A 24384-nucleotide genomic window follows, 5' to 3' on the forward strand; every position below is an offset into this window, starting at 1 on the left:
ATGCCCATCCCACACCCCAGCGCCCAGGGTAAACATCCTGCACGCCAGCCCAAATACCCAGGATCTGCACCCCACACCCCAAGCCCCAGTGCCAGGATCCCACCTCCTGGGATCCCCACCTCACACCCCAGAACCCAGGGTCCACGTCCTGCACTCCAGCTCCAACACCCAGGATCCACATCCCACACTCCAGCACCGGTGCCCGGGGTCCATGTCCTGCACCCCATTCCACCCCCCACCCTGCCCAGGGTGCTGGGCTGGCCCCGCTGGCTGTGCCAGGGCTGTTCCAGGGCTGTGCCGGGCTGTGCCAGGTGGAAATGCTGTGGAGTTTGCCGAGAGCTCACAAAAATACTCAGAGCTTTATTTCCACCTCAAAGCCAAGGCGCCGCGGGGCAGCGCGTCACACGCATGCAGGGACGCGGATGGAGCCCATGGATGGGGACACTGAAGATGGACACGTGCGGCAGGACCCGCTCAAAGCCAGCCCGGCCCCAGCTCTGCCAGAGCCCCACAGCTCCTGCTGGAGGAGGCTCTGCCCAGCCCTGGGAACACAGGGATGAGCACTGGGACATCCCAGGGGACTCTCAGTGGTGGCTGTGCTCAGGTGAAGGGCAGGGAGGGACCCACGCTGGTCCTTCCTGGCCAAGTGTGGGGTGGGATGAGCCCTGGCAAATGCAGAGCTCCCCAAAATCAGGACAGCTCCAGGTGCCCCTCCCAGCAGCACTGCAGGAGGAGCTTGGGGACACTGTCAGACCCGAGCTTCCACCCAGCCATGTCCCCCATGCCCTGGCAGCCAGAGCTACACACTGGGGGCACTGCTGGGCCCCAGCAGTTCCCAGCTCCACCCCACAGCGCAGCACAGGGGAATCCATGGGAACATTGGAACAAAGACCTCCAGCACCAGCACACTCGCCCTTCCTCCCCAAACTGGGCTGGAACAGGCACAGCACCCCTGGGAGCAGCCTGTGCTGCTGGGGGCGCTTCTGGGAAAGGCAGGAGGGAGATGTGGATGCTCCCAGCACCTGCCCTGCCCCAGGTGCTCCCACACTGTTCTGGGCAGTCCCTGTATGGCCCAGTATGCTCCTCCTGCCCCCCTCCTGGGAACTCAGGCAGGGACGGGCCAGGACCTTGCCCCAGTCCAATGGGAGACCAGTGCCTGAAGCCAGTCCAAAAGGCCACCAGCCCTTTTTGAAGACTTGCCCCAGGATGCCCAGCCTGGAGGAGGAAGCATGAGACCCCCCCCAGGCCAAGAAAGGACAGGGCAGGGCTGGACCCATGCCCTGATACCAGGAGCAGCATCCTGCCTTGCCTGGAGCATCCTCCCAAGAAACAGGCAGCAGGTCCCTGTCCCTCCTGTCTTGCCCTCCTGGAGCTGGCAGGGAGCACGGCAGGGGGGCCCTGGGAAGAGCCTGCTGCTCCCCTGGACGAGAGCTGCAGGTGCAGCCAGGGACAGACACTCCTGGGATCTCTGATGATCCTCGCAGCGGCTCCACAGCAAACACCCCGGCCCCAGCAGGACAGGGAAGGGGCTCTCTGCCTCCCCCAGGGAAGAGGAGCCCCCAGCAGTGGGGCTGGCTAGAAGTGCTTGTCCTCCAGCAGCGAGCTCACCACCAGCTCCTTGTTGCCGAAGTCCCAGAAGGCAGTCATGTGGAAGGCCATGTTGGAGAGGACAACCAGGTACTCCAGGAAGGCAAAGACGGTGTACACTGGGGGAGGAAACACAGCAGGTGAGGGGGACCCGGGGGGCTGGGGGGTCTCTGGGCCACCTGCTTGGGGCAGCAGGGCACGGGCTGGGGGCCTTAACCCCCACCAGAGAAGAAGCATGGCCAGGCACCATGACCAGGAGCTGCCCTGGGCTGGGATTTGGAAGGCAAGGCATCACATTAGGAGGACATTGGACATCAGGGAGAATTTTTGGACATCAGAAGGAATTTTTTCACAGAAGGGGTGGTCAGGCATTGGAAGGGGCTGCCCAGGGAGGTTTGGAGTGCCCATCCCTGGAGGTGTCCCAGGAAGGCCCTCAGTGGATATGGCACTCAGTGCTCTGGGCTGGGTGACAAGGTGGGCATCAGGCACAGCTTGGACTTGCTGATCCCGGGCATCTCTTCCAACCTTAACGATCCTGTGATTCAGTGATTCAGTGACCACCCAGCCCCCTCCCCACACACACCCCAAGGCAGCCCCCTCACCTCCGGGGCCGCAGTACCAGTTGTGGTGGAAGTAAACACACACGGCAAACGCGAACGTGATGAAGGTGAAGAAGAAGAGCAGCTGCTTCCACTTGTATGACTTGCGCTCCTGGAAGAGGCCAAGGTCTGAGTGATGCTGGAGTAGCCATCCCCATCCCAGGGAAGCTCTGCCCTGGCCCCACACAGCCCCGGGGGTCTCTGCACCCTGGCTCCTTGTGCAGAGCCCCCCAGCCCAGGCCCAGGGGTGGCTTTGGCAGGGCTGTGCCCAGGGGCACACGAGGCTCACACCTACATGGAGATACAGGGAGTGAGGGAGCCACAGGGTTCCAGCAAATGGGGGGGCCCTGGGGCAGGAGCCCCCGGTGCTGGGGCGCACAGGGGACTCCCTGAGGATGGGCCAACGGCTCTACCAGAGGCAGAGCCCATGGCCCGGGTGGCTGCAGGTGGCCCCGGGACATGGGGAATTCACCGGGTGCTGCACCCCCCACTCACAACAGCACCAGGGAAGAGGAAACCACATGAAGGGGTGGCAGCCAGGGAGGGTGCTGCGCTGGAGACCTCGCCCAACATGCTCTGGCACAGAGGGGCCCCATCCTGCCTCCCAGCACCACCTCTTATGGGGCAGGAACAGAGCATGGGGATGCTGCCAGCGGCCCCACACCCTCAGCTCACTGCTCCTGTGCCCCAGAGCTCAGCCTCCACAAAGGGGACAACCCAGGGGCCAGGCCTGTCCCCCACAATGGGCTCCCCCGACCCACCACCCAGCACCTCAAATCTGGGGGCTGTGGGTGCAGTGACTCCCGGGAGGTACTGGCTCCAGTTCCCTTCCTCTATTTCTCCCATCACACTGAGGGTCATGGATAAGGATCCTATAGCCCTGGGGGCAGAGGAAGCCCAAACCATGTCTGGAGGAGGGGGGCTGCAAGGGGGGGGGGGAGGGTGTCAGCCCCACACAAGGGGCCTGAGGATGCCACAGACAGCCCAGGCTGTTATAGGTGGGAGGGGAATTTCCCCCTTGTCTGACACTTCACGTGAGACAAAAATTCCATTCCGAGGGAGTGCTGATAATAAGGAAAATTTAAATTGCCCCATCACACTTTCCATTATCCCCGGAACGCGTGCCAGGGGCCCGGCCAGGGAGGAAAACCCAGAGAGGAAGGACGGGTTCACGGGCGCCTCACCATGCGGGGACACGCGGGTGACGCCACCTCCAGCCCACGGGGCCTGGGCAGGTCCTTCCCGCTGGCACTGACAGGGTCCCTCTCGCCAGCAGGAGCTGGGGTGTGAGGAGCAGCGGTGCCACCGGCTGTGGCAGAGCCCGGAGCAGGGCCGGGGCGCGATGCCGAGTTTCACACCGGAAAAGCGGCTCGCAAACACCTCGCTGTCACCGCGCTGTCACCGCGCTCCCACGGCAGCGCCAACGGCTGCGCTGAGCCCCGGCACGGCCCCGCCGCACCCCACAGCCCTCCCGGGGGCTCCAGGGACCTGCCGGGATCACCGAGGCAGAGAATAGCTCGGGGCGGAGGGGACCTTAAAGCTCATCCAGTGCCAACCCCCGGTGCTGCTGCAGGACCCCGAGTTGTCCCTGCAGGAGCGGCCACCCCGGGCTCACCACAGTGACCCTGCACCTCTGGGTGCCCTCTGAGCTCCCCCTCTCCCAGTCTGGGCAGAGGATTATCACACGGGTAATTAGGTGTTAATCCCTAATGCCAGGGCACGGCTGGCTCAGCCCAGTGCCAGAGGATCACAGGGCAGGGTCCGCAGGGGGGTCCAGGAGGTGGCACACGGTGACATGCCACGACGCTGAGCAGCGCTGGCTTGGAAGGTGGCACCTCGGGGCAGGTCGCTGCAGGAGCACAGGCAGGATGCCCAGGCACGGCAGGGGGACTGGGGCGCATGGGGACCACAGTGGGATGTGGGAGCTGGAGTGCTACCCCTGTCCTGCTGCAGGAGGAGGAGGGAAGGGCCAGCCTGGACTTCGGGCAGCATGGTGGGAGCTCCAGGACTGCTGCATGGAGAGGAGCTGCCCATCCCCTCACTGGTGTGGGCTGGACGCACTGCCCTGCTCACGGCTCAGCCAGTGCCAGGCACTGTCCCTGCTTCCCCTGGCCCCAGCTTTGTGGGGAACCCCCACCTGGGGACAGCCCAGGGAGCCAGACGGTGGCCAGAGGAGGGCACCAAGATTAGAGAGATGGAGTGCCTCTGCTGTGAGGAAGGACTGGGAGAATTGGGATTGCTCAGCCTGGACAGGACCAGGAGCCCTCCAGGTCAGAGCCCTGGAGAGCAGCTGGCAGCTCCAGGCAGCCTGGCAGGAGGCCACCACGCTCCGGTTGCCTGTGAGGAAAAAGGGGGTAAGAAAATCCCAAGGACAGGGTGCTCCAAGCTGAGCTGGTGCCAGGCTCCCCTGTAGCCTGGCTGGGGCTGCCGGGCTGGCACAGCTGGGCTGCCAAGCCTGGCTGTGCAATTTCCTCCTGGCAGGACAGAGCGGGGCACCCGCGGCCCCTGCGAGCCCGCCCAGTGTCACACAGCCACCCAGCCCTCCGTGGCTGCACGTGTGTCTGGCCCAGAAAACCACAGGGGGATTATATTTAGTGCCCAGCTGGCGGCCGGGAGCTGAGGCACATTCCCTGGCACACCGAGATGAGTCAGGAACAGGGGCCGGACAATGGGGGGAGGAGAGAGTGGCTGCAGCAGCCAGCCCGGAGGGCACACTCGGGGATGGTGCTCCCAGCTCACGGGAGGCACTGGGGGTCTCCTTCCCCCACCCTGGGAGAGCCCCAAGCCCTGCAAATGCAGCTCCGAGGGCTGAGGGGTGGCTGCTGTGAGCCACCAGCAAGAAGGCACAGGAGCCTCCTGCTTCTTCCACCGCCTCCAGAGAGGGAGAAGGACTCTGCCCACACCCCAGTTCCTGATGGGGACAGGGATGACAGTGCTCCTAACTCAAAAGGCAACAGCTCACTCTGCAGGGACCTCCCAAGCACTCCTTCTGCCCTGGAGCCACCATCCCTTTCTGGGGGACAAGTGGCACCTGCAGGCTCTGTGTCACACACCAGTCCCAGCTCCCCTCGAGGGTTTCCGGGTCTGTGCAGAGAGCCCGGAGCCAAAGGGCCCCACAGAGAGCTCAGCTATTTATAGAGGGCTTGTCTGAGGCACCGCCAGCGCTCCCAGGGGCGCTGTGAGGAGCTGGGGTGAAACCACGCGTGGTCACCAAGGCGCTTGTGGTCCCTGCTGCTCACACGGCTCTGCCGCGGCAGGGACACAGCTCAGCCACCCTGCTCCAGCTCTGGGGGCTCAGCTGCGCCCAGCGGGGCTGTGCCCCAGCAGCTCCTGTGCCTCTGCACTGGCTGCAGCCTGGGCTGGGCTCAGCCTGTGTGCCCTGCGGGTGCCGGGGGAGCGGGATGTTGTGGGATAGAGCCCAGGGGCTGGTGGCAGAACAGGACCCAGCTCCACTGGCCACAGCATGGATTGGACTGCAAGCTTGTCCCATTCCACCATCCCAGGCTGCTCCAAGCCCCAATGTCCAGCCTGGCCTTGGGCACTGCCAGGGATCCAGGGGCAGCCCCAGCTGCTCTGGGCACCCTGTGCCAGGGCCTGCCCACCCTCCCAGGGAACAATTCCTGCCCAATCTCCCATCCAGCCCTGCCCTCTGGCACTGGGAAGCCATTCCCTGGGTCCTGTCCCTCCAGCCCTTGTCCCCAGTCCCTCTGCAGCTCTCCTGGAGCCCCTTTAGGCCCTGCAAGGGGCTCTGAGCTCTCCCTGGAGCTTCTCCTCTCCAGGTGAACACCCCCAGCTCTCCCAGCCTGGCTCCAGAGCTCCAGCCCTGGGAGCACCTCCGTGGCCTCCTCTGATGGGCCTGAGCCAGCCAGCCCGGTGGCCACCACATGCACACACTGGTGTCTGCTGGGGCCACTAGCCCTGAGCTAGGGGGAAAAAAATGTGTTTGCAAACAAGAAGTGAAACCGCTCTGCCCCACTGCCTGGCTCTGAGCCTCAGGGCTGGGGGAAAGGAGAGTTTTAAGGGTGAGCAGCCAGCCAGGAATAGCAGAACTGCCAGCCCAGGTGGGCACTGCCACGCCACAGCCAAGCACCAAGCACAGGGCACAGTGATCAGCCACAGCTGGAGGATCCCAGGCTCCATTTCCCTTTTCCACGCAATCTCTCTCTCTGCTTTGCCCCTTCCCCTCTGTTTCTCTCTCCTGCTTTCTGTTTTCTCCCCCCCGTAGAGCTTTATTTTCCTTTCTCTCACCACTTGCCACCTCGTAACTGGAAACCGCCTGTACTTCCCCATTGCAAACCAGTTCCTCTGCACCTTCCTGCCCTCGCAGAACAGCAGTTGCAACAGGAGCCCCACCGGACGACAAGCTTTTGCAAGACCAATTCCCGTCCCTCCTACGCCGCCAGACCTGGGGAGCTTCACCCCCTCCAGCAGCGCCAACAGCAGTGCCAGCCATGGGGCTGGGAAAGCTCAGCCCCCCTGTTCCCTCCTCCAGACGGATCCAGCTTGCCAGCTCCTCACGCGGAGTTTGTCCTGGAGATGGTCCCAGGTCTGGCCCTGGAGAACCTGAACACCCGTGGGGACCCTCTGCTGAGGAGGAGGGAAGGATGGAACACGGTGGGATGGGAGCCATTCCTCGCCTGTCCCCTCCTGCCACCGCCGGCTCCAGGGCTGGGGGAGCAAATGTGAACAAAGGCCCCCACAAGGGACACAAACAGAGCCAGAACCTGTCCCCAAGGTGCCGTGATGCACACGGAGGGATCAGCTGTGCCCTGGCCTAAAGCAGCCCCACGAGCGTGGCTGGGCAGCTCACTGGCACTGCCCAAGCCCTTGGATGGGGCCAGGCTGTGGCAGCAGCACTTCCCGTGTCCCGCTGTCCTGCCCAGCCAAGCCAAGCAAGCTGCGGGTGTCACAGGAGCTGCATCAAGCCTGCCAGGGGCCACCAGCCATGAGCAGAGGGCTTGCAGCCTGAGGAATACAGACAGAGAGTGGGACAAGCCCCAGGAGACCCCGCTCGGCTCGGAGGATCCGCGGGAATGACTGGCGCAGGAGCCCAACGCACATCACCAGACACGGAGACGCGGCAGCTGCAGAGTCACCAGAAGTGCCTTGGCCAAAGATGACGCCTGGTGGTGTGACAAGCGTTGTGCCCTCTTCACCCTGACACAGCTGGTCTGGGAGCTGTGTCACCCCGTAGCACCTTCCTCCTCCTCCCTCACCCGTCACCCTCATGCTCTAGGCGACAGCTCCATCCTGCGGCCCCACACGAAGCTGGCGGGGACACTGGAGCTGGCACAGGGACACTGCACCTCTGGTGGCCTCAGGGCTGGCCCTGGAGGGCTCCTCTCCCCTTGGGGAAGCCCCCAGCTTTGGGGGGACCACACACCCCCGAGGGCAGCTCCCCTCCACCAGCAGGGCTGTTCCAGGATGGGAGGAGGAGGTGGGTGGTGTCACTGTGCCAGGCAATGGCATGTTCAGCCAAGGTGTCACCATGTCCCCTGCCCTTCCCCCCAGGGATGTGCAGATTCCTCCAGTCCTCGGGGAGAACAAAACCCATGAGGCTGGAAAATCCCTCTGAGACCAGAGTCCAACTGCTCCCCAGCAGTGCCAAGACCACTAACCCATGTCCTCAAGTGCCACATCCACAGGGCTGTGAAATCTCCCCAGGAATGGGGACTCCCCCCTAGCCCTGGGCAGCTGTGCCAGGGCTGGACAGCCCTATCTAGGAAGGAATTTTCCCAATATCCACCCTGAGCCTGCCCTGGCCCAGCCTGAGGCCGTTCCCTCTCCTCCTGTCCCTGTTCCCTGGCAGCAGAGCCCGACCCCCCCGGCTGCCCCCTCCTGTCAGGGACTTGTGCAGAGCCACAAGGTCCCCCCTGAGCCTCCTTTGCTCCAGCCTGAGCCCCTTTCCCAGCTCCCTCAGCCGCTCCTGGGGCTCCAGCCCCTTCCCAGCTCTGTTCCCTGCCCTGGACACACTCCAGCCCCTCAAAGTCTCTCTTGCTCTGAGGGGCCCAAAGCTGAGCCCAGGATTTGGGATGCCTCACCTCTGCCCCCTGCAGGGGAGAGGAACCAGCCCCAGCAGGTGACGTGGCAGGGGATGAGATCCGGGGCTTTGGAGGTCTCACCCAGGAACAAGACAAGCCAAAACAATATGACATAAATAAAGGAAGCCGTGGGAAAGCTGCCAAGGAATGACTGTGAGCTCTCGCTATTCCCGTATCACTTCCAGTGAGCAAGGAGAACCCCAGCATCTCCAGAAGGCCCTTTCCTAAGGAATCTTACAGCCAAACAACTGCTGGAAGCTTCCTCTCCAGGTCTCTGGAGTAAGGCAGCAGGGGACAGGCTCAGTGAATTGGCGGAAGGGGAGGATCAGCAGCGGTGATGGAGCAGGAGCTGCTCTGGGACTGCTGGAGCTGGGCCCCCCAGCACTCATCCTGCTGGGACACGGATCCCAAGCACAGCACCTGCCCTGCAGCCCCACACACTGTGCCTTGGGAGAGGCCTGTCCAGCCCTTGGAGCTTCCCAGCCCTGGGACACAGGCACACACCTCCAAAGGGCTCTGATTTGCACACTGTCACCCTCCTGGGGCAACACAGCCCCGGGAACCCTCCCCATTTAACACTGGGACCACGAGGGCTGGACTGGGATCGGCTGGGGAGACGTATCCCAAGGGGAAAGGACAGAGAGATCCAGGCAGCCCAGACCCACAGGTGAAGCCAAGCATGCAGGAGCCACGTGGGCACAGAAGCAGCTCTCATACAGCCTCAAACCTGGATGTCCTGTCCTGCCCGTGGCTGTCAGTGCCCGCAGTCCAGGACAAACCTGGATATCCTGTCCTGCCTGTGGCTGTCAGTGCCTGCAGCCCAGGACAAACCTGGATTTCCTGCCCACCTGCCCCATAATCCAGGACCAACCTGGATGTCCTGCCCACGGTCCAGGACTCACACCACAAACCAGCACAGCACGGAAGCTGCATCCAGGCAATGGAGCCAGGAGCAGCAGCGGATCCTCCACTGGACCCGCTGCCCCCCCAGCCACTCCCTGCACCCCCTGACCCCTCCAGTGAAAGAGCCAGAGCCAGCCTGCTCCACAGAGTCATTCTGGAGGAAAGGGAGAACAACTCTGGTTGCCCACTGCTCCCAGCTTGCAGGACCAGCAATTCCCAGCACAGAGAAGCCAACTTCAGCTTAGGAACAGGCACGGAGAAGGGATGAGCAATCCCAACCCACAGGGATGCCAATAGTGGTTTTCAGTATGATCTCTCAGTGAAAGCTTAATCAGATACTGGGAAGAAATCCTTCCCTGGGAGGGTGGGCAGGCCCTGGCACAGGGTGCCCAGAGCAGCTGGGGCTGCCCCTGGATCCCTGGCAGTGCCCAAGGCCAGGTTGGACATTGGGGCTTGGAGCAGCCTGGGACAGTGGAAGGTGTCCCTGCCATGGCAGGGGTGGCACTGGATGGGCTCTGAGGTCCCTTCCAACCAAAACCATTCTGTGATTCTATGGCAGAACCAGAAAATAGGAAACTTTGCTTTGGTAAATAATGGGTTTTGTTGACTTTCTCCATTTCACCTGCTGCTGTTGGCCCCTTTAGCACGTGCTCAGGGCTATTTCACAAGCAAAGGCAGCCAAAGCCCTTCACTGCCAGCCCAGAGCCCCCTGCCAACTCCCAGCATGGCCCCAGAGCCCTGTCCCAGCTGTGGCACAGTCCCAGAGCCCCTTCCCAGCTCCCAGCACAGAGAGAAGAAAGGAAAGTGTCTGTACCTCAGGACTTACTGTGTGTTTCTTAGTCATTCTCCAGAGGATGCAGGTGAGCAGCATGTGGCCCAGGGCCGATGTGATGAACACAATGAAGGCATTTTCGTGGATTGCTGGATTGACAAACAACAGGTTTCCTGTTCAGTCCAAGCCAGGAGCACCAGGGGAACGTGGGGCAGGATTTAGGGGGGGCTTTGTGCATCCCGGTGATGCTGGGACTCCAGTGGGGTCCTTGCAGAAGACAAGCAAGGCTCCACAGCATGGCACAGCACGGCTCCACAACCTGCTCGTGGTGCCTCAGGGCCCCCTGGAAGGGGATACAAGTGCCTGAAAGACTTATCCCAAAGTGCCAGGAGGGTGTTTATGTGCTCTGGGACCATCGCTTCACACGGCTGTAAACTCAGGGACCCTTGGGAGCAGCTCAGCATCACCACTGTTGTTCTAGGGATGGGGAAACTGAGGCACGGGGGGGGGGGGGGTGCAAAGTTAGCCAGTCCAAAATCCAGAGGAGTCCATCTTGTGGTCCCTGTATTACCTGCCTGCCCATTAGCACCATCAGCAGCCTCATCTCCAGCGCAGAGGTTGCCTCATGCACACCTGGACTAGTCCACGTACAGTATCAGGCTGGGAAAGCAGCTGGAGCTAAACCAGAGCTGCTCCCCAGGCCCCAAACCCCACACAACCCTTCAGGTGAGAGATTTTTGTAAGTGCTGCTCTGAAAAGGATTTCCCAGCCCCTTCTCCAGACACTGAACCTCAGGCTGAATTCCCAAACACCTGAACATCAGAAATGCCCATCCCTGTTTCCCTTCTCCATGCCAGGGGAAGGGAAGCACGTGAGGTATCAGCAGGTGGGAGAGGTCAGGCCGGGGTGTCCCGCAGGGATGATTAACCTGAGCACAGCAGCTCAGGGCTGAAACTTTCCCCACAGCCGTGGGATTAGTCTGGGATGAGGATCCCAGAAGTGGGTCAGCCTCGGCTTCCGGGTGGCTCTGCCCGGCCACACCTCGGGCTCCCCCTCCCAGGGCTCCGCACAGGGCCAGGCCAGGCTGGGCAAGTACCCAGAGCTTGAAGGAGCACCTGGCTTTCCAAGGGCAGGGGCCCAGCCCAGACAAGCTGGAGAAGCCCCTGAGGCAGGTCAGGCTGCTGACCCTGCCACGAGGGGACACTGCCAGGAGGGAGGCACTGGGACACCTCGCCATGGGGACAGGGAATGCTGGCAGGAGACAAGGAGGGTGCGCTGGGCCGGGACACGGCCCAGACCACAGACCTCCATCAGCAGGAGGTTCCTGTCCTGCCATCCCAGTTACTGGGCTCCACCATAGATCATCCTCACCCCAAAGGCTGGGGGAGATCCTGGGACTCTGTTCACAGCACCACAACCCTGAATCCCAGAATGGGTTGGGAGGGACCTTAATAATCTTTTCATCCCACCCCCTGCCATGACAGGGACACCTCCCACTGTCCCGGGCTGCTCCCAGCCCCAATGTCCAGCCTGGCCTTGGGCACTGCCAGGGATCCAGGGGCAGCCCCAGCTGCTCTGGGCACCCTGTGCCAGGGCCTGCCCACCCTCCCAGGGAACAATTCCAGCCCAATCTCCCATCCAGCCCTGCCCTCTGGCACTGGGAAGCCATTCCCTGGCTCCTGGCCCTCCATTCTTTGTTCAAAGTCCCTCTCCAGCCCACAGCTGGACACAATATCCATCATCAGCATCCAGCTGTGCAGGCAAAGCCAACACATTACTTCCCTGCTGATACATGCCAGCACGGGGTTTGTTCCACTGCAACAGCACCACCTCACTGGCTCCTGGATTTCAGTGCTCTCCAACTAATCCCTGGTGCCTCCTCCAGATTTTAGGATGAAACAGCAGCTGGAGATCAGCATTGGCACTTAAGTTCTTCTGAGCTGAGACCATGAGAGGGAAGAGAATTTCCCAGCCTGACTAGGTTTTGGACACATGGATTTAACCTGAAAAACTCTGATTCTGTTCCCAGGAACTATTAGAAGGCAGGAGCCTCTCTGCTCTGGAGCCAGGCTGGGAGAGCTGGGGGTGCTCACCTGGAGAGGAGAAGGCTCCAGGGAGAGCTCAGAGCCCCTTGCAGGGCCTAAAGGGGCTCCAGGAGAGCTGCAGAGGGACTGGGGACAAGGCATGGAGGGACAGGACACAGGCAATGGCTTCTCAGTGCCAGAGGGCAGGGATGGATGGGAGATTGGGCAGGAATTGTTCCCTGGCAGGGTGGGCAGGCCCTGGCACAGGGTGCCCAGAGCAGCTGGGGCTGCCCCTGGATCCCTGGCAGTGCCCAAGGCCAGGCTGGACATTGGGGCTTGGAGCAGCCTGGGACAGTGGGAGGTGTCCCTGCCATGGCAGGGCTGGCACTGGATGGGCTTTGTGGTCCTTTCCAACCCAAACCAGTCTGGATTTTGTGATTCTATGACATTTTCCCCAGAAATTCCAGGGGAAGGTATCCAAAGACAGCTGGAGCAGAGCCAGCTCCGAGCCCAGCCCAGCTGTGGGGATGGAGGGGAAGCAGGATGAGCTCTCACCCACCTCACTCCCCCGCCCTCACCCCCTGAAGCAGGGCCTTGCACACGGGTGGAACCAAGTGCCGAGGCCTGGTCCTGGCCCCATCCCCAAACTGAACCCGTGGCTTCAACCAAGTACCAGCGACCCAGAACTGTGGGAAGAGCACGGCTGTTTGCACGTTCTGAACATATCCTTCCTCTACAACTATGAACTTTAATAGTCTCTGGGGGTTTTAAACTGTTTTTTCTCCCCAAACTTCCTCATTCCAAAGCAGTGGTCCAAGGAAGGGCTCAGGAGAGCAGGGCCCCAGGCAGGGGGTGACACCTACCATAGTTTTCGGTGGAGGACACGTAGGTGAGGATGAGGAGGGCGAAGTTCTCGAGCAGGTTGAGCAGCAGGGTGATGTGGCACAGGCGCAGGTAGCGGGGGTGGGGGCAGTGGCAGCTCTGGTAGTGGTTCCAGTAGGCCACGGCCACGAGGACGCGCGGGGCCGAGTGCAGGCCGATGCACAGGCGCCACACGTAGCGCTGCGGGGTCTCGCCCCCGATGGCCGCGCTGATGGACGGCAGGTAGTTGGGCACCTGCAGGGACACGGGCTCGTGGGGACAGGCACATGGCACAGCCTCACAGTCATCCTCTTCCAGACGCTGAAACTGTCCTCTTTTTAAATCCTAAATGAGTTTATTCCTATTCCCAAAGCCAGGGAATGTATCGTGGCAGCGCCGCCCCTGGTCCATCCCACGGGGTCGTGGACCCTACAGCCCTGCTGGGACAGTCCCGGGGTGCTGGGGGCCCTGCTTGGGTTTCTTGCCTTTACACTTTTGATCATCCATAGAATCCCTGGATGACTTGGGTTGGAAGGACCTTAAAGCCCAGGGACACCTCCCACTGTGCCAGGCTGCTCCAAGCCCCAATGTCCAGCCTGGCCTTGGGCACTGCCAGGGATCCAGGGGCAGCCCCAGCTGCTCTGGGCACCCTGTGCCAGGGCCTGCCCACCCTCCCAGAGAACAATTCCTGCCCAGTATCCCATCCAGCCCTGCCCTCCGGCACTGAGAAGCCATTCCCTGGCTCCTGGCCCTCCAGGCCCTGCTAAAGTTCTCCTGCTGGTGTGAGATGACTCCTGGCCTCCATTCCCAGCTCATATCCAGCTGCTCATCCAGCAGCCTGAAAGCCCTGGGGAGGAGCCCAATCTCACCCCATATGGAACTCCAGGCCCTGCCTCCCTCCCTCCCTTCCCAGACACCTGTGACTCCTCTGAACTCCAGCAGACCCAGGGGCAGCAGCTCTGGACCAACCCCTCCAAGGACAATGTATTTCCCTTCAGCTTCCCCACCTTTGTTCCTCACTGCAGTAACCCCCAACGTGCCCAGTCCAGACACCAGCCTGACCAGTCTCTACTTCCCTCAGTCCCAGTACAAAGCCAAACCTGCTGCTGCCAGTCCTGAGGTGTCACAAGGACAACAAAATAATGCAGCTTGTTCTGGATTCTGTAACACTTCTGATGGGAAAGCCCAAGAGAGGAGCCCAGAAGGACAGAGAAAAGGAGAGAGGAATCCAGAAGGTGGATAGGAGCCCAAGAGGAGAAAGGAGCCCAGAAGGACAGAGAAAAGGAGAGAGGAATCCAGAAGGTGGATAGGAGCCCAAGAGGAGAAAGGCACCCAGAAGGAGGGAGCTCTGTCACCCCCCCAGCTGCCCCAGCCCTGCAGCAGTGTGGGTTTTTCCCACAGCACTCTCTCACCCCACAGTGGGTCGCAGTCGTCTCACGGAAGTGGAAAAGCAGAGACCAGATCACACAGAAGAGGAACCCAAAGAGAGGGCAGAACACAGTCCCAAGGGCCAGTGTGGTGAAACGCAGCCGGAACAGGATCCCGTCCCGATCCAGCGGCAGCGGGACCTGCAACATCTTGGAAAGCTGGAAATGAACAAACAAATGTTTGACCTGGGTGCTCTGTCCTCCCGCTCTGGGCTGGTTGGTAAGGTGGGGATCGGTCACAGGCTGGGCTCGATGACCCTGGGGGGCTTCTCAAAACTCAGTGATTCTGGGATTCTGTCCACAGCCCTGGGCAGGGATGGACACACGGCTCAGCCCCTCAGACCCTGCGTGACCCCACACACACCGCTCAGCCCTTCACACCTGGGGCAGGCCGTATCACCCCTCTCCCCACCACAGGCGGCTGGTGCAGACAGGAGAGACAACCCAGGCGGGCAAGGCCCAGCAGGTATCATCTCCTGGCACCAAAAGGTCTGCCAGCTTAAGAGATGTGGGGAGAGATAAACAGAGGTGACCAAAAGGCCTGGTTTCACACTGTAAAAGTACTACAGATTATCACAGAGGCAGAAGTCTCTTACAAACTCCCTGGGAATGCGTGAGACAATTTCTCCCCAAAGCTTGGACGCAACTTTGCAGTTACTTTTCCGGAAATTGAGGGAAAGGATTTCGATGTGTGCCCCTTCAACAGCTTGGTGGTAAGATACATTGGATCCTAATCTATGCTATTTTGTCACTAGCCATATTAAAAATGGTTACCTTATCATGCACAGTGTATTTAGCTAGAAATAGCTTCTTTTGTCTTTTTTCCTGAGTGGTAATAGTCTGTTTAAAGTCTTACGTCTGTTAGTTTTGTGTTTATTAAAGAAATAATTCATTCTATAATAGACTGAATCAGCCATTATTAAAGAACTTGTAAGCAAGAGTGGGTCTTGGGGTGCTGGCCACCTCAACAAAGCTACTGCCTGCTGCCAGAGGCCTGGGCAAAAGGCAGGGACTTATCTAAACCCCTCATATCTAATTCAGAACAACACCCTGCATGACCCCACACAGACACATGGCTCAGCCCCTCACACCCGGTGTGACCCCACATGGACACACGGCTCAGCCCCTCACACCCCTGTGACCCCACACGGACACACGGCTCAGCCCCTCACACCCCTGTGTGACCCCACACGGACACACGGCTCAGCCCCTCACACCCCTGTGACCCCACATGGACACACGGCTCAGCCCCTCACACCCCTGTGTGACCCCACACGGACACACGGCTCAGCCCCTCACACCCCCTGTGTGACCCCACACGGACACACGGCTCAGCCCCTCACACCCCATCACCCCACACGGACACACGGCTCAGCCCCTCACACCCCCTGTGTGACCCTACACGGACACACAGCTCAGCCCCTCACACCCCTGTGACCCCACATGGACACACGGCTCAGCCCCTCACACCCCTGTGTGACCCTACACGGACACACAGCTCAGCCCCTCACACCCCTGTGTGACCCCACATGGACACACGGCTCAGCCCCTAACACCCCATCACCCCACACGGACACACGGCTCAGCCCCTCACACCCCTGTGACCCCACAGCCCCAGGGTGGGCAGCATGGAGAGGCATTCAAAGCAAATCCCCTTGTGGGGACGCAGGAACCTGGAGACTTACGGCCAACAGGGAGCAGGGGCAGCGCAGGGCCGTTCCCCGCAGGGCTCCAGAGGGATCTGGCAGGAGGGGCACGTGAATCTGTCCCGCGGGATGCATCCAGACCATTCCCTGCGCTCGGGGCAGCGCTGACGCAGCCGGGCCACTGCTGCCGGTGCCGCCGGGAGCCGCGGCTCCCCCGGCACATCCCAGCTCCCACAGCCCGCCCTCGCCCCGCCGCTCCCGGCCCGGCCGGCAGCACCGCCCGGAGCTGGGCCAGGGCAGGGTTAGGTTAGGTTTTAGGGAAAGGTTCTTCCCCTAGAGGCTGCTGGGCACTGCCCAGGCTCCCCAGGGAATGGGCACGGCCCCGAGGCTGCCAGAGCTCCAGGAGCGTTTGGACAGCGCTGCCAGGGATGCCCAGGCTGGGATTGGTGGGGTGTCCGTGCAGGGCCAGGGGTGGGACTGGGTGATCCCTGGGGGTCAATTCCCACTCAGACATTCCATGATTCCATAAAGCCCCGGCTGCAGGATCAGGGCAGCACAAGCCCCACACACCAACGAAGCCGCGGCTTGTCAGGTCGGGAACCTCTGGAACTTGGCAGGTGCCCAGAACAGGGGTCCCCGCAGCCCAGGGCTCCCCTCAGCCCCCCCAGCCCAGGCTCCCCGTCATGCCCTAAGGGATCAGGCTGGGATGGATCCCACCTCGCCACCCCCCGGCTGCGGGACAAATCCGATTTGCGGTCAATCCCTGAGCCGTCTGGGCAGTGCCCCAGGGCAGCACGGCCACTCTCTGCCAGCACCAAAAGACCCCCACAATGGGGGACCAAGCCTCCAGGGAAGGGACCGACCCCAATCACCGAGGGGCCACAGAAACCAGAGCTCAGCCCCATCCAGGCTGCTGGGGAGGGAGAGAGGGAATTATTTCCAGGACAAAAGCAAAGAGAAAGGGAAGCTCCAAAGGGCCGGGACTGGGTGTGGAGGGGGGTCCCCGGCCGGCTCAGGCTCCCCTCCCCAGGACCCCGAGGGGCTGGGTGGAGCCCCCCAAACCCTGGCCCTCCCTCGGGGGGTTCGGCCGTGGGGCCACAGCTCCTTGTGCCGTGGGGACACCCCGGGGATCCCACAGAAGGGACCCCGCAGCCTCTGCGCTCCCTCCCCCCGAGGGTCTTGCCCAAAGGGGGCAAATAAAAGGCGAATATTTTGTATCACGTGTTGAATGGCCCCGACCTATCCTGCAGAAGCAGGGCTGCGCCACCCCGAGACCTGCCCCGGGTACCCCACAGACCCTTAGAGACCCCCCTGAGACCCCCCCGGGTATCCCACAGACCCTTAGAGACCCTCCTGAGACCCCCCCGGGTATCCCACACCCCCTTAGAGACCTCCCTGAGATCCCCCCGGGTACCCCACACTCCCTTAGAGACCCCCCTGAGACTCCCCCGCGTACCCCACAGACCCTTAGATACACCCCTGGGACCCCTCCCCGGCCACCCCCCATTCCCCCGAGATCCCCGCAGGTGTCCCCCCTCCCCAGGCCCGCAGGGTCTCGCAGTGAGTGACCCCTCGGGGCACCTCACATGCCCCAGGGACCCGTCCCCAAAACCCGCGTGTCCCACGGTGACGGACCCCCGACACGACCCTCACCGCTCAGCCCCCTTCGTGCTGCTCCATGTCCCGGCCCGGCAATACCACCACGCCTCCTCCGCCTTTTCCTTTTCCGCCTCCTCCTCTTCCTCCCTTTCTTCCACCTCTTCCTCTTCTTCCCCCGCCCCCCCCAACTGCGCAGCGGCCCCTTTAAGAGGCGGGCCCAGCTCCCGCGCGCCGCGACACACGATTGGTCCTGGCGGCAGAAGCCCCGCCCCCTCAAACGCCCCGGATGTCGGGGCGGTGCCGCGCCACGGGCCGTTCTGGACCCTTCCGCGGCTCCCTGCCCGGCCCCCGCCCGCCCGGCCAATGGGCGCTCGGAGCGCGGCGCCGTTCCGCCCAATCAGCGCTGAGGGAAGGCGGAGCGCGGGGGGGAGTGGCCAATGGAAGGCGGAAGCGCGGCGGGCGGGGCGGGGCTGGGGCGGCGCGCGGTGGTGGCCGGGAGTGCGCGCGCGGGCTGTGACGCAGCTGCGGCCCCGTGAGGCGGCGGCGGCGGCGGCACCGCGGGCCCGACCCGGCCCGGCCGCTCCGAGCGGCGCTTCCCGGCACCTGCGGTGAGCACCGGGGCAGGGGGGGCTGCCCTGCCCGGCACCTGCGGTGAGCACCGGGGCCTGCTCACCCTGCCGTGCTTAGTATGGTTGTGGCGCCGCCGCCAGGCCTTTTGTGCCGGGAGACCGGGTGGTCCCGCGGGGGAGGGCCGCGGGGAGGCCCCGGGACGGAGGAAGGGCCGGAGGGGAGGCGGGAAGGCCTTGAGCGGGTGGGATTTCTCGGGGAGGAGGGACCAGCTCGTCCTGCCCCGGCAGTCTCCGGAGTACTTGCCGGCTTTGGGGGTTTTTTAGGCCTTTTTGGTGGTACCGGTGCGGTTGGAGATTTCGGATGTTTTCCACAGGGGATACGCGGCTTTTGATGCGGGTAACGGCCCGGCTGTTCCCGGGGCCGGGAGTTATTTACTGTCGTGTTAATTAGTTGTAGTTTAAAGTTAGGTTGGTTATACGGGATTTAAAGTTATGTTGATGACTTGTGGTTCTTTGGGTGGTTTTACGGGGATTTTGTGTTGTTGCTCTTACAGTTCAATTAGAGCCCTTTGGCGCGGGGGTGCAGCGAGTGGGAGAGAAATGTTGTGTAAACCCTCGAGTTTTACTAATTCTGCTCCACCTCTTGAGTTCACAGAACCCCTGAGGCTGGAAAAGCCCTCCCAGCCCAGCCAGGCCCAGCTGTGCCCCATGCCCACCTTGTCCCCAGCCCAGAGCACTGAGTGCCACCTCCAGCCCTTCCTGGGACACCTCCAGGGATGGGCACTCCAAACTTCCCTGGGCAGCCACTGCCAAGGCCTGAGCTCCCTTTCCATGGGGAAATTCCTGTTGCTGCCCACCCTGAGCCTGCCCTGGCCCAGCCTGAGGCCGTTCCCTCTCCTCCTGTCCCTGTTCCCTGGCAGCAGAGCCCGACCCCCCCGGCTGCCCCCTCCTGTCAGGGACTTGTGCAGAGCCACAAGGTCCCCCCTGAGCCCCTTTCCCAGCTCCCTCAGCCGCTCCTGGGGCTCCAGCCCCTTCCCAGCTCCCTTCCCTGCCCTGGACACGCTCTCCTGCCCTGAGGGCCCAGAACTGGACACAGCCCTGGAGGAGTTGCCAGGAAGGTGGGGTGGGTGCGAAGTACAACGAAATGCACACTGTGGGAGGGAGAAATCTTTCCATAACTCTTTTTTCCCTAGAAAATGATATTTCAGGTTTCTTCTTAGGTAGGTTTTGGTGTTTAATGATCTCAGGACAATGTGAGAGCAGTGACTTAAAAAAGAGGAACCACGGAAAATGAGGGACTTGTGAATTTGCAGATAAGGCTGAGAGTCACAACATCGGACAACTGGAACGTGCAGGTGATTTTTATGTTGCCTGAAAGAGAGACTTGCACTGGGGCAAGGGGAGATGGCTGAAAATATTCCGTAGGAGTGGAGAGGTGTGTTTGGGAGCAGGTCCTGGTGGAGAGGGAGCTGGGGGGGTCAGCCTGTAGAAAAGGAGGCTCAGGGGGGACCTTTCCACTCTCATAACTCCCTGACAGGAGGCTCAGGTTGGACAGCAGCAGGAATTTCCCCATGGAAAGGGTGGTCAGGCTTTGGCAGGGGCTGCCCAGGGAGGTTTGGAGTGCCCATCCCTGGAGGTGTCCCAGGAAGGGCTGGAGGTGGCACTCAGTGCTCTGGGCTGGGGACAAGGTGGGCATGGGGCACAGCTGGGCCTGGCTGGGCTGGGAGTGATTTTCCAGCCTCAGGGATTCCATGGGAGAAGGTGAGGAGGGCTCAGGATGCAATGTTACCCTGTGCCAGAGGACCTCTCCCAGGAGCTCCTCTCAGCTTGGGGAGTGCCGAGAGTTTGTCAGAGCAGCTTTTTCTGGCATTTACTGGGATCATTTCACTGACATTCCTCTTCCTGTGACAAATGAAATCCATAAGGATTTGCCTGTGGAAGTGTGGAGACCCTTAACACTCCAAAATTGTGGTGTGTGTCTGTTGGAGTAGTTGGAGATGACACAAATAATCTTTTTAGTTCTTTGGTCAGGGAAGTGTGGGATGCTGGTTGCTCTGGGCTGATTTAGTCTCCAGCTGTTCAGGGATGGTGGAAGACTGTGGCTGCTCCCAGTCTGGATTTGGCCATTCCCAGAAAGTGCTGTTGGTTTTAGGGAAACAAACACCTGAACTCCAAGGATGGGCAGATGGATGTAGTGATCTCCCTGCCGGGAGGCTGTGCTAGGCAGTGCCCAGTCCCCCTGTGCTTCCTTTGGCTGGGAGGAGGTAAAGGGGGCTGAGAAGAGGCAGCTGCCAAACCTGGGCACAGGGAAAGGGCAGCTTTGGCTTTAACTGGAATTGTTGGCTTTGGGCATATTCCTGGTGTGGGCCGTTCTTGAACTGCACTGCTGTGCGTCAGCTACTGCTGCCAGGGAGTACCTGGGAATGTGGGGGAATTCCTGCATTTCCTGCTGAATATGGAGGAGGGTTGGGTAATACTGGCATTTTTCTGGTTAATAAGGCATTGTTTTAGTAATACATGTTTTTTCTGGTCAATATTGTCAGTTTCTTTTGGCTGATATGGGTTTTCTCGGATCGTTACGCCCATTATTTTGGTTAACATGGCATTTTTGGGGTAATACTGTTTTTTAACACTGGAATTTTTTGGGTTAATATGGCATTTTGGTTTTGCTAGTTCTAGCTTTTTTTTTTGCTAGTATTGCCATTTTGGGGGTACTATGTACATTTTTTTGGGGGTAGTACTGGCTTTTTTTGTTAATCTGGCACGTTTTTGGCTAATCTGGAATTTTTCAATGGTGGAGCTGCAGGAAAACACCACACAATTCCCTGACAGTGTGCTCAAGGAGCCGTGGGGATTGTGCTGGATTTGTTGCCAAACTCAGGGAGTTGGAGCAGAGTTTGTACCTGTTTGTGCTCGGGGAGGAGATTGAGGAGAGGCAGCAGGGAATGTGCTGTAAATAAACCATGGGGGGGGGAAAGGGAATTGGGCCCAGCAAAACTCCCCTGGAACAGCAACTGCTGGGAAGTGCTGAAGTGGGAAGCAGAAGGAGGGTGGATTCCTGTAATCCCTGTGCAGTGCATTCCCCTTTGTTGTGTTTGAAGCAGTTGGCAAATAGGGTTGAACAGGAAAATCAGTCCTGGAAACCCCCGGGATTGCTGTGGGATTGCCACAGCCCAGGTACACAGGCTGAGATGGGCAGGAACTCCAGCCATAATTGGGGGTGACACCATAATTTTAGGAACACCGATGTTTAGTGCCACCTCCTTACCTGTGGTGTCACTGGAATGTTGGTGTCCTTGACCCCACAGGGCTCTGGCGGGGTTTGGAATCGCACAGTGCCATGGGGCTTGTGCTGAAAGATTCCGGTGGGATTGCTGCCCTCGGCAATGAGGGAGATGGAAAATGAGTTTGTAGGATAAGCTTTCAATAAAACCTGCATTCTGCTTTCCAGGTCTAGGGAGAAAACCTGATATATCCCCAAAATGTTTAACAAATCCTTTGGAGCTCCCTTCGGAGGCAGCACTGGCTTTGGGACGACTTCAACCTTTGGGCAAAGTAAGTAAAATATCTAAGGTGGTGTTAAGGTGGTTTTTAATGAGGTGTCTTTTCCTGGAGTGCAGCTCAGAAAATCCCATGGAGGTGGTGATCCCTCATGGGATGGAATTAGGGAGCTGCTGGGTGCTCCAGCTGGCTTGGATGAAGTTTAGGAGCCTGAGCTTTTAGTTTGGGCAGACACCAGGATTCCACGGCTGCTGTGGAAGCTTCCCTCTGTAGGAAGAGCGGAGAATGCAGTGCTTAGGGAAGGTGGTCTCGCTGGGGTTTTTTGGGGTTGCAGTCAGTACTGGGTTTGTTGGGAAGGCTTGGAAGGAAGAGTTCTGTTGTGAGGGGTGCTCGTGGCGCTCCAGCCGTGCTCCCAGCGCGGCCGTTGGGAAGGGACTCACTGGGCTCTGCTTCGCAGATGCCGGCTTTGGTACCACCAGCGGAGGGGCCTTCGGAACATCGGCCTTCGGCTCCAACAGCAACACCGGGGGCCTCTTCGGGAGCACGCAGACAAAGCCAGGTACTGCCCCGGGGGCGGGAGCGGGGCCTGCAGGGGGAATGTTGGTGAAAAAGGGAGGGAGGGGGAGAAAGGGAAAAACCCCCAAACCAAGGAATCCTCAGCAAAAAATAACCTAGTGCCCTCCCAAGCCCAGAACAAGAACCCATCAAAGCTCCCAAGCAAAGGAGGTTGTGAAGGATTAACAGCCTGTTTCTGTCTGCAGGAGGGTTGTTTGGGTCAACCACATTCAACCAACCAGCCACCTCCTCCACCAGCACTGGCTTTGGGTTTGGAACATCCACTGGGACATCAAACAGCCTCTTCGGAACCACCAGCACTGGCCTCTTCTCATCCCAGAACAATGCCTTTGCACAGAACAAGCCAGCTGGCTTTGGAAGTGAGTGAAACTGGTGCCCCTCTGCTGTTTGAGGGGAGAGCAGGGGGAGCTGGATCTACCTGGGGGCTGGGACAGGGGGCAGGGTGGGGCTGGGGGGTTTCTCCTGGAGGATACAGTGACATCCTTGGGCCCACAGCAGCCAAGGAGCAGCCCATGTGCTCCTGAATCTGTAGCTGTGATGCCAGCCCTAAATTTGAAAATAAATTGCCAGAGGCGGTTGGCTGGAATTTTTTTATTCTGAAGTCTCTTTTGGTGCTGCTTGATTTTAGGTTTTTATGCTGTGGCAGAGCAGCTACAGTTGGGTTTGTCTGTGCCAGGAGAAGACAGGGAATGCTGTTAAACTCTTCTGTAATTCCATGAAGCAAAAGCAACTGCTTGCAGCCCCTTCTGAGAAGAGACAGGGAGCCTTGCTGATTCCCTTTATTACAGAATTACTGTATTATTTTCTTCCTACTTGTCAGGAATAGAAGGAAACTGGCTGCTGTGGTTTGGTGTTTCTGAAGTTCTCTTCACAGCAGAGAACTGGATTAGCAGCACCATCAGTTTCCAGTTCTGCTGTCAAATTCTTTCTCTCAGCTGTTTTTTCCATTTTCAAACCAGTTTCTAATTTGAATAAAATATTAGGGTTTAAGTTTTAAACTTCAGGTTTGTTTTAATACTGATGATGTTATTTTTTTATGCTTTATTCAGACTTTGGTACGAGCACCAGCAGCGGAGGGCTCTTTGGCACCACCAACACCACTTCCAACCCCTTTGGGAGCACATCTGGTTCTCTCTTTGGCCCAACCAGCTTTACTGCTGCTCCAACTGGCACAACTATTAAATTTAATGTAAGTTCTGCTTTTTCTTCTTAATCCAGCCCCTTCACTGTGGGAAGCATTCAGTTTTGCAGTTGTTCGTGTGATGTCTTGGTCACTGAGATGAAAAAATGAGTTTATATGCAAGTGTTCTGAAATGATTTGAAAACATCCCTTTAGAGGGACTGTTGCAGTGGAAATAGGTGTCATTAACTCCAGGTTTTATCCTGAATTTGAAAAGCTTCTCAAACACCATAGGATTTCAGACTTGTGGGATTTAGAGCTGTGCTAATGCTGAAGGGGTAGAGGAGCTCCCAAAGCTGACCCTTCCCAGGAAGTGCCATGGAATTGAAGGTGATCCATGGCAAATGCTGGCAGCAGTAATGGTTACAGACATCTTGGGATGGGTCAGGATCAGGGCAGCTCTCCTGAGCCAGCCTGGCTTTGGGAATGGGACCTGGAAGGAGAGGAGTGGTGTCCTGCCTCCTCTGGACGAGTCCCCTTTAAGACAGGATTCAGTAACTGCTACTAAGTTCTGTGGCAGTTGGACCTGGAGGGAGGCCCAGCAGAGAGGCCTTGAGGAACTGGGCTAACTGGGGCCTGCTGGAAGAGGGACTCCTTTCCCCAAAAACTTGTTCATGCAGATCTCGTCTCTCTTCATTTCTGGATTGAGCTAGTGTAAGACTGAGGCTGTGGGGGCAGAGCTGTGGTGCTGCCTGGGCTCTTGCAGTGCTGCTGGTTTGTACTTTCATAGCACTGTTAAAAAAGGGGGGATAGTGAAATTCATGCAGAGCTTCAGGATTTGTGTCAGTAACTGAGGTAAACTGCTTTTAAAGTGAAACCAAAAGCAGAATTGCTGGGAGTTGTTTTGAGTGCTCCTGGGGTAAATTCCACTGTTGATTGTCATTGAACACACCTGGGTGAGGCCTCAGCTGTACAAATAATGATGGCATCATAAAACCATGAAATCACACAAGGTTTGGGTTGGGACCTTAAAGTCCATCCAGTGCCACCCCTGCCACGGCAGGGACACCTCCCACTGTGCCAGGCTGCTCCAAGCCCCAGTGTCCAGCCTGGCCTTGGGCACTGCCAGGGATCCAGGGGCAGCCCCAGCTGCTCTGGG

At 59.7% G+C, this 24384-nt stretch overlaps 2 protein-coding genes across 6 annotated transcripts in view; one reads left to right on the forward strand and one right to left on the reverse strand.

Annotated features, from left to right (window-relative positions):
- Positions 1-340: 340 nt before the first annotated feature.
- Positions 341-17618, reverse strand: PGAP2 (post-GPI attachment to proteins 2). 3 transcript variants are annotated; one of them, XM_048292567.1, is made up of 6 exons: positions 17514-17618; positions 14200-14373; positions 12790-13042; positions 9957-10051; positions 2190-2298; positions 341-1706 (listed from the first exon to the last, which is right to left on the reverse strand). In XM_048292567.1, the coding sequence occupies exons 2-6, from the start codon at positions 14362-14364 to the stop codon at positions 1576-1578; spliced, it is 753 nt and encodes a 250-aa protein (XP_048148524.1). In that variant the 5' UTR covers positions 14365-14373; positions 17514-17618; the 3' UTR covers positions 341-1575. The 3 variants fall into 3 exon arrangements, with proteins under 3 accessions (XP_048148524.1, XP_048148506.1, XP_048148515.1); XM_048292549.1 differs by having other exon boundaries at positions 9945-10051; XM_048292558.1 differs by lacking the exon at positions 17514-17618 and adding an exon at positions 14579-14588 and having other exon boundaries at positions 9945-10051.
- Positions 17619-17985: 367 nt separating this feature from the next.
- NUP98 (nucleoporin 98 and 96 precursor) overlaps positions 17986-24384 on the forward strand; it is a 36667-nt gene continuing 30268 nt past the window's right edge. Inside the window, exons 1-6 of one of the 3 annotated variants that reach the window (XM_048292581.1) lie at positions 17993-18067; positions 19249-19383; positions 21480-21583; positions 21987-22088; positions 22291-22464; positions 23155-23294. In XM_048292581.1, coding sequence (XP_048148538.1) covers positions 21511-21583; positions 21987-22088; positions 22291-22464; positions 23155-23294 — 489 coding nt within the window. In that variant the 5' untranslated portion in view covers positions 17993-18067; positions 19249-19383; positions 21480-21510. Of the gene's footprint in view, positions 18111-19248; positions 19384-21479; positions 21584-21986; positions 22089-22290; positions 22465-23154; positions 23295-24384 lie in introns of all 3 variants that reach the window. The other 2 variants (XM_048292591.1, XM_048292599.1) reach the window with 2 other exon arrangements.

This window comes from Corvus hawaiiensis, chromosome 2 (assembly GCF_020740725.1).
Source record: "Corvus hawaiiensis isolate bCorHaw1 chromosome 2, bCorHaw1.pri.cur, whole genome shotgun sequence".
NCBI classification, from domain to species: domain Eukaryota; kingdom Metazoa; phylum Chordata; class Aves; order Passeriformes; family Corvidae; genus Corvus; species Corvus hawaiiensis.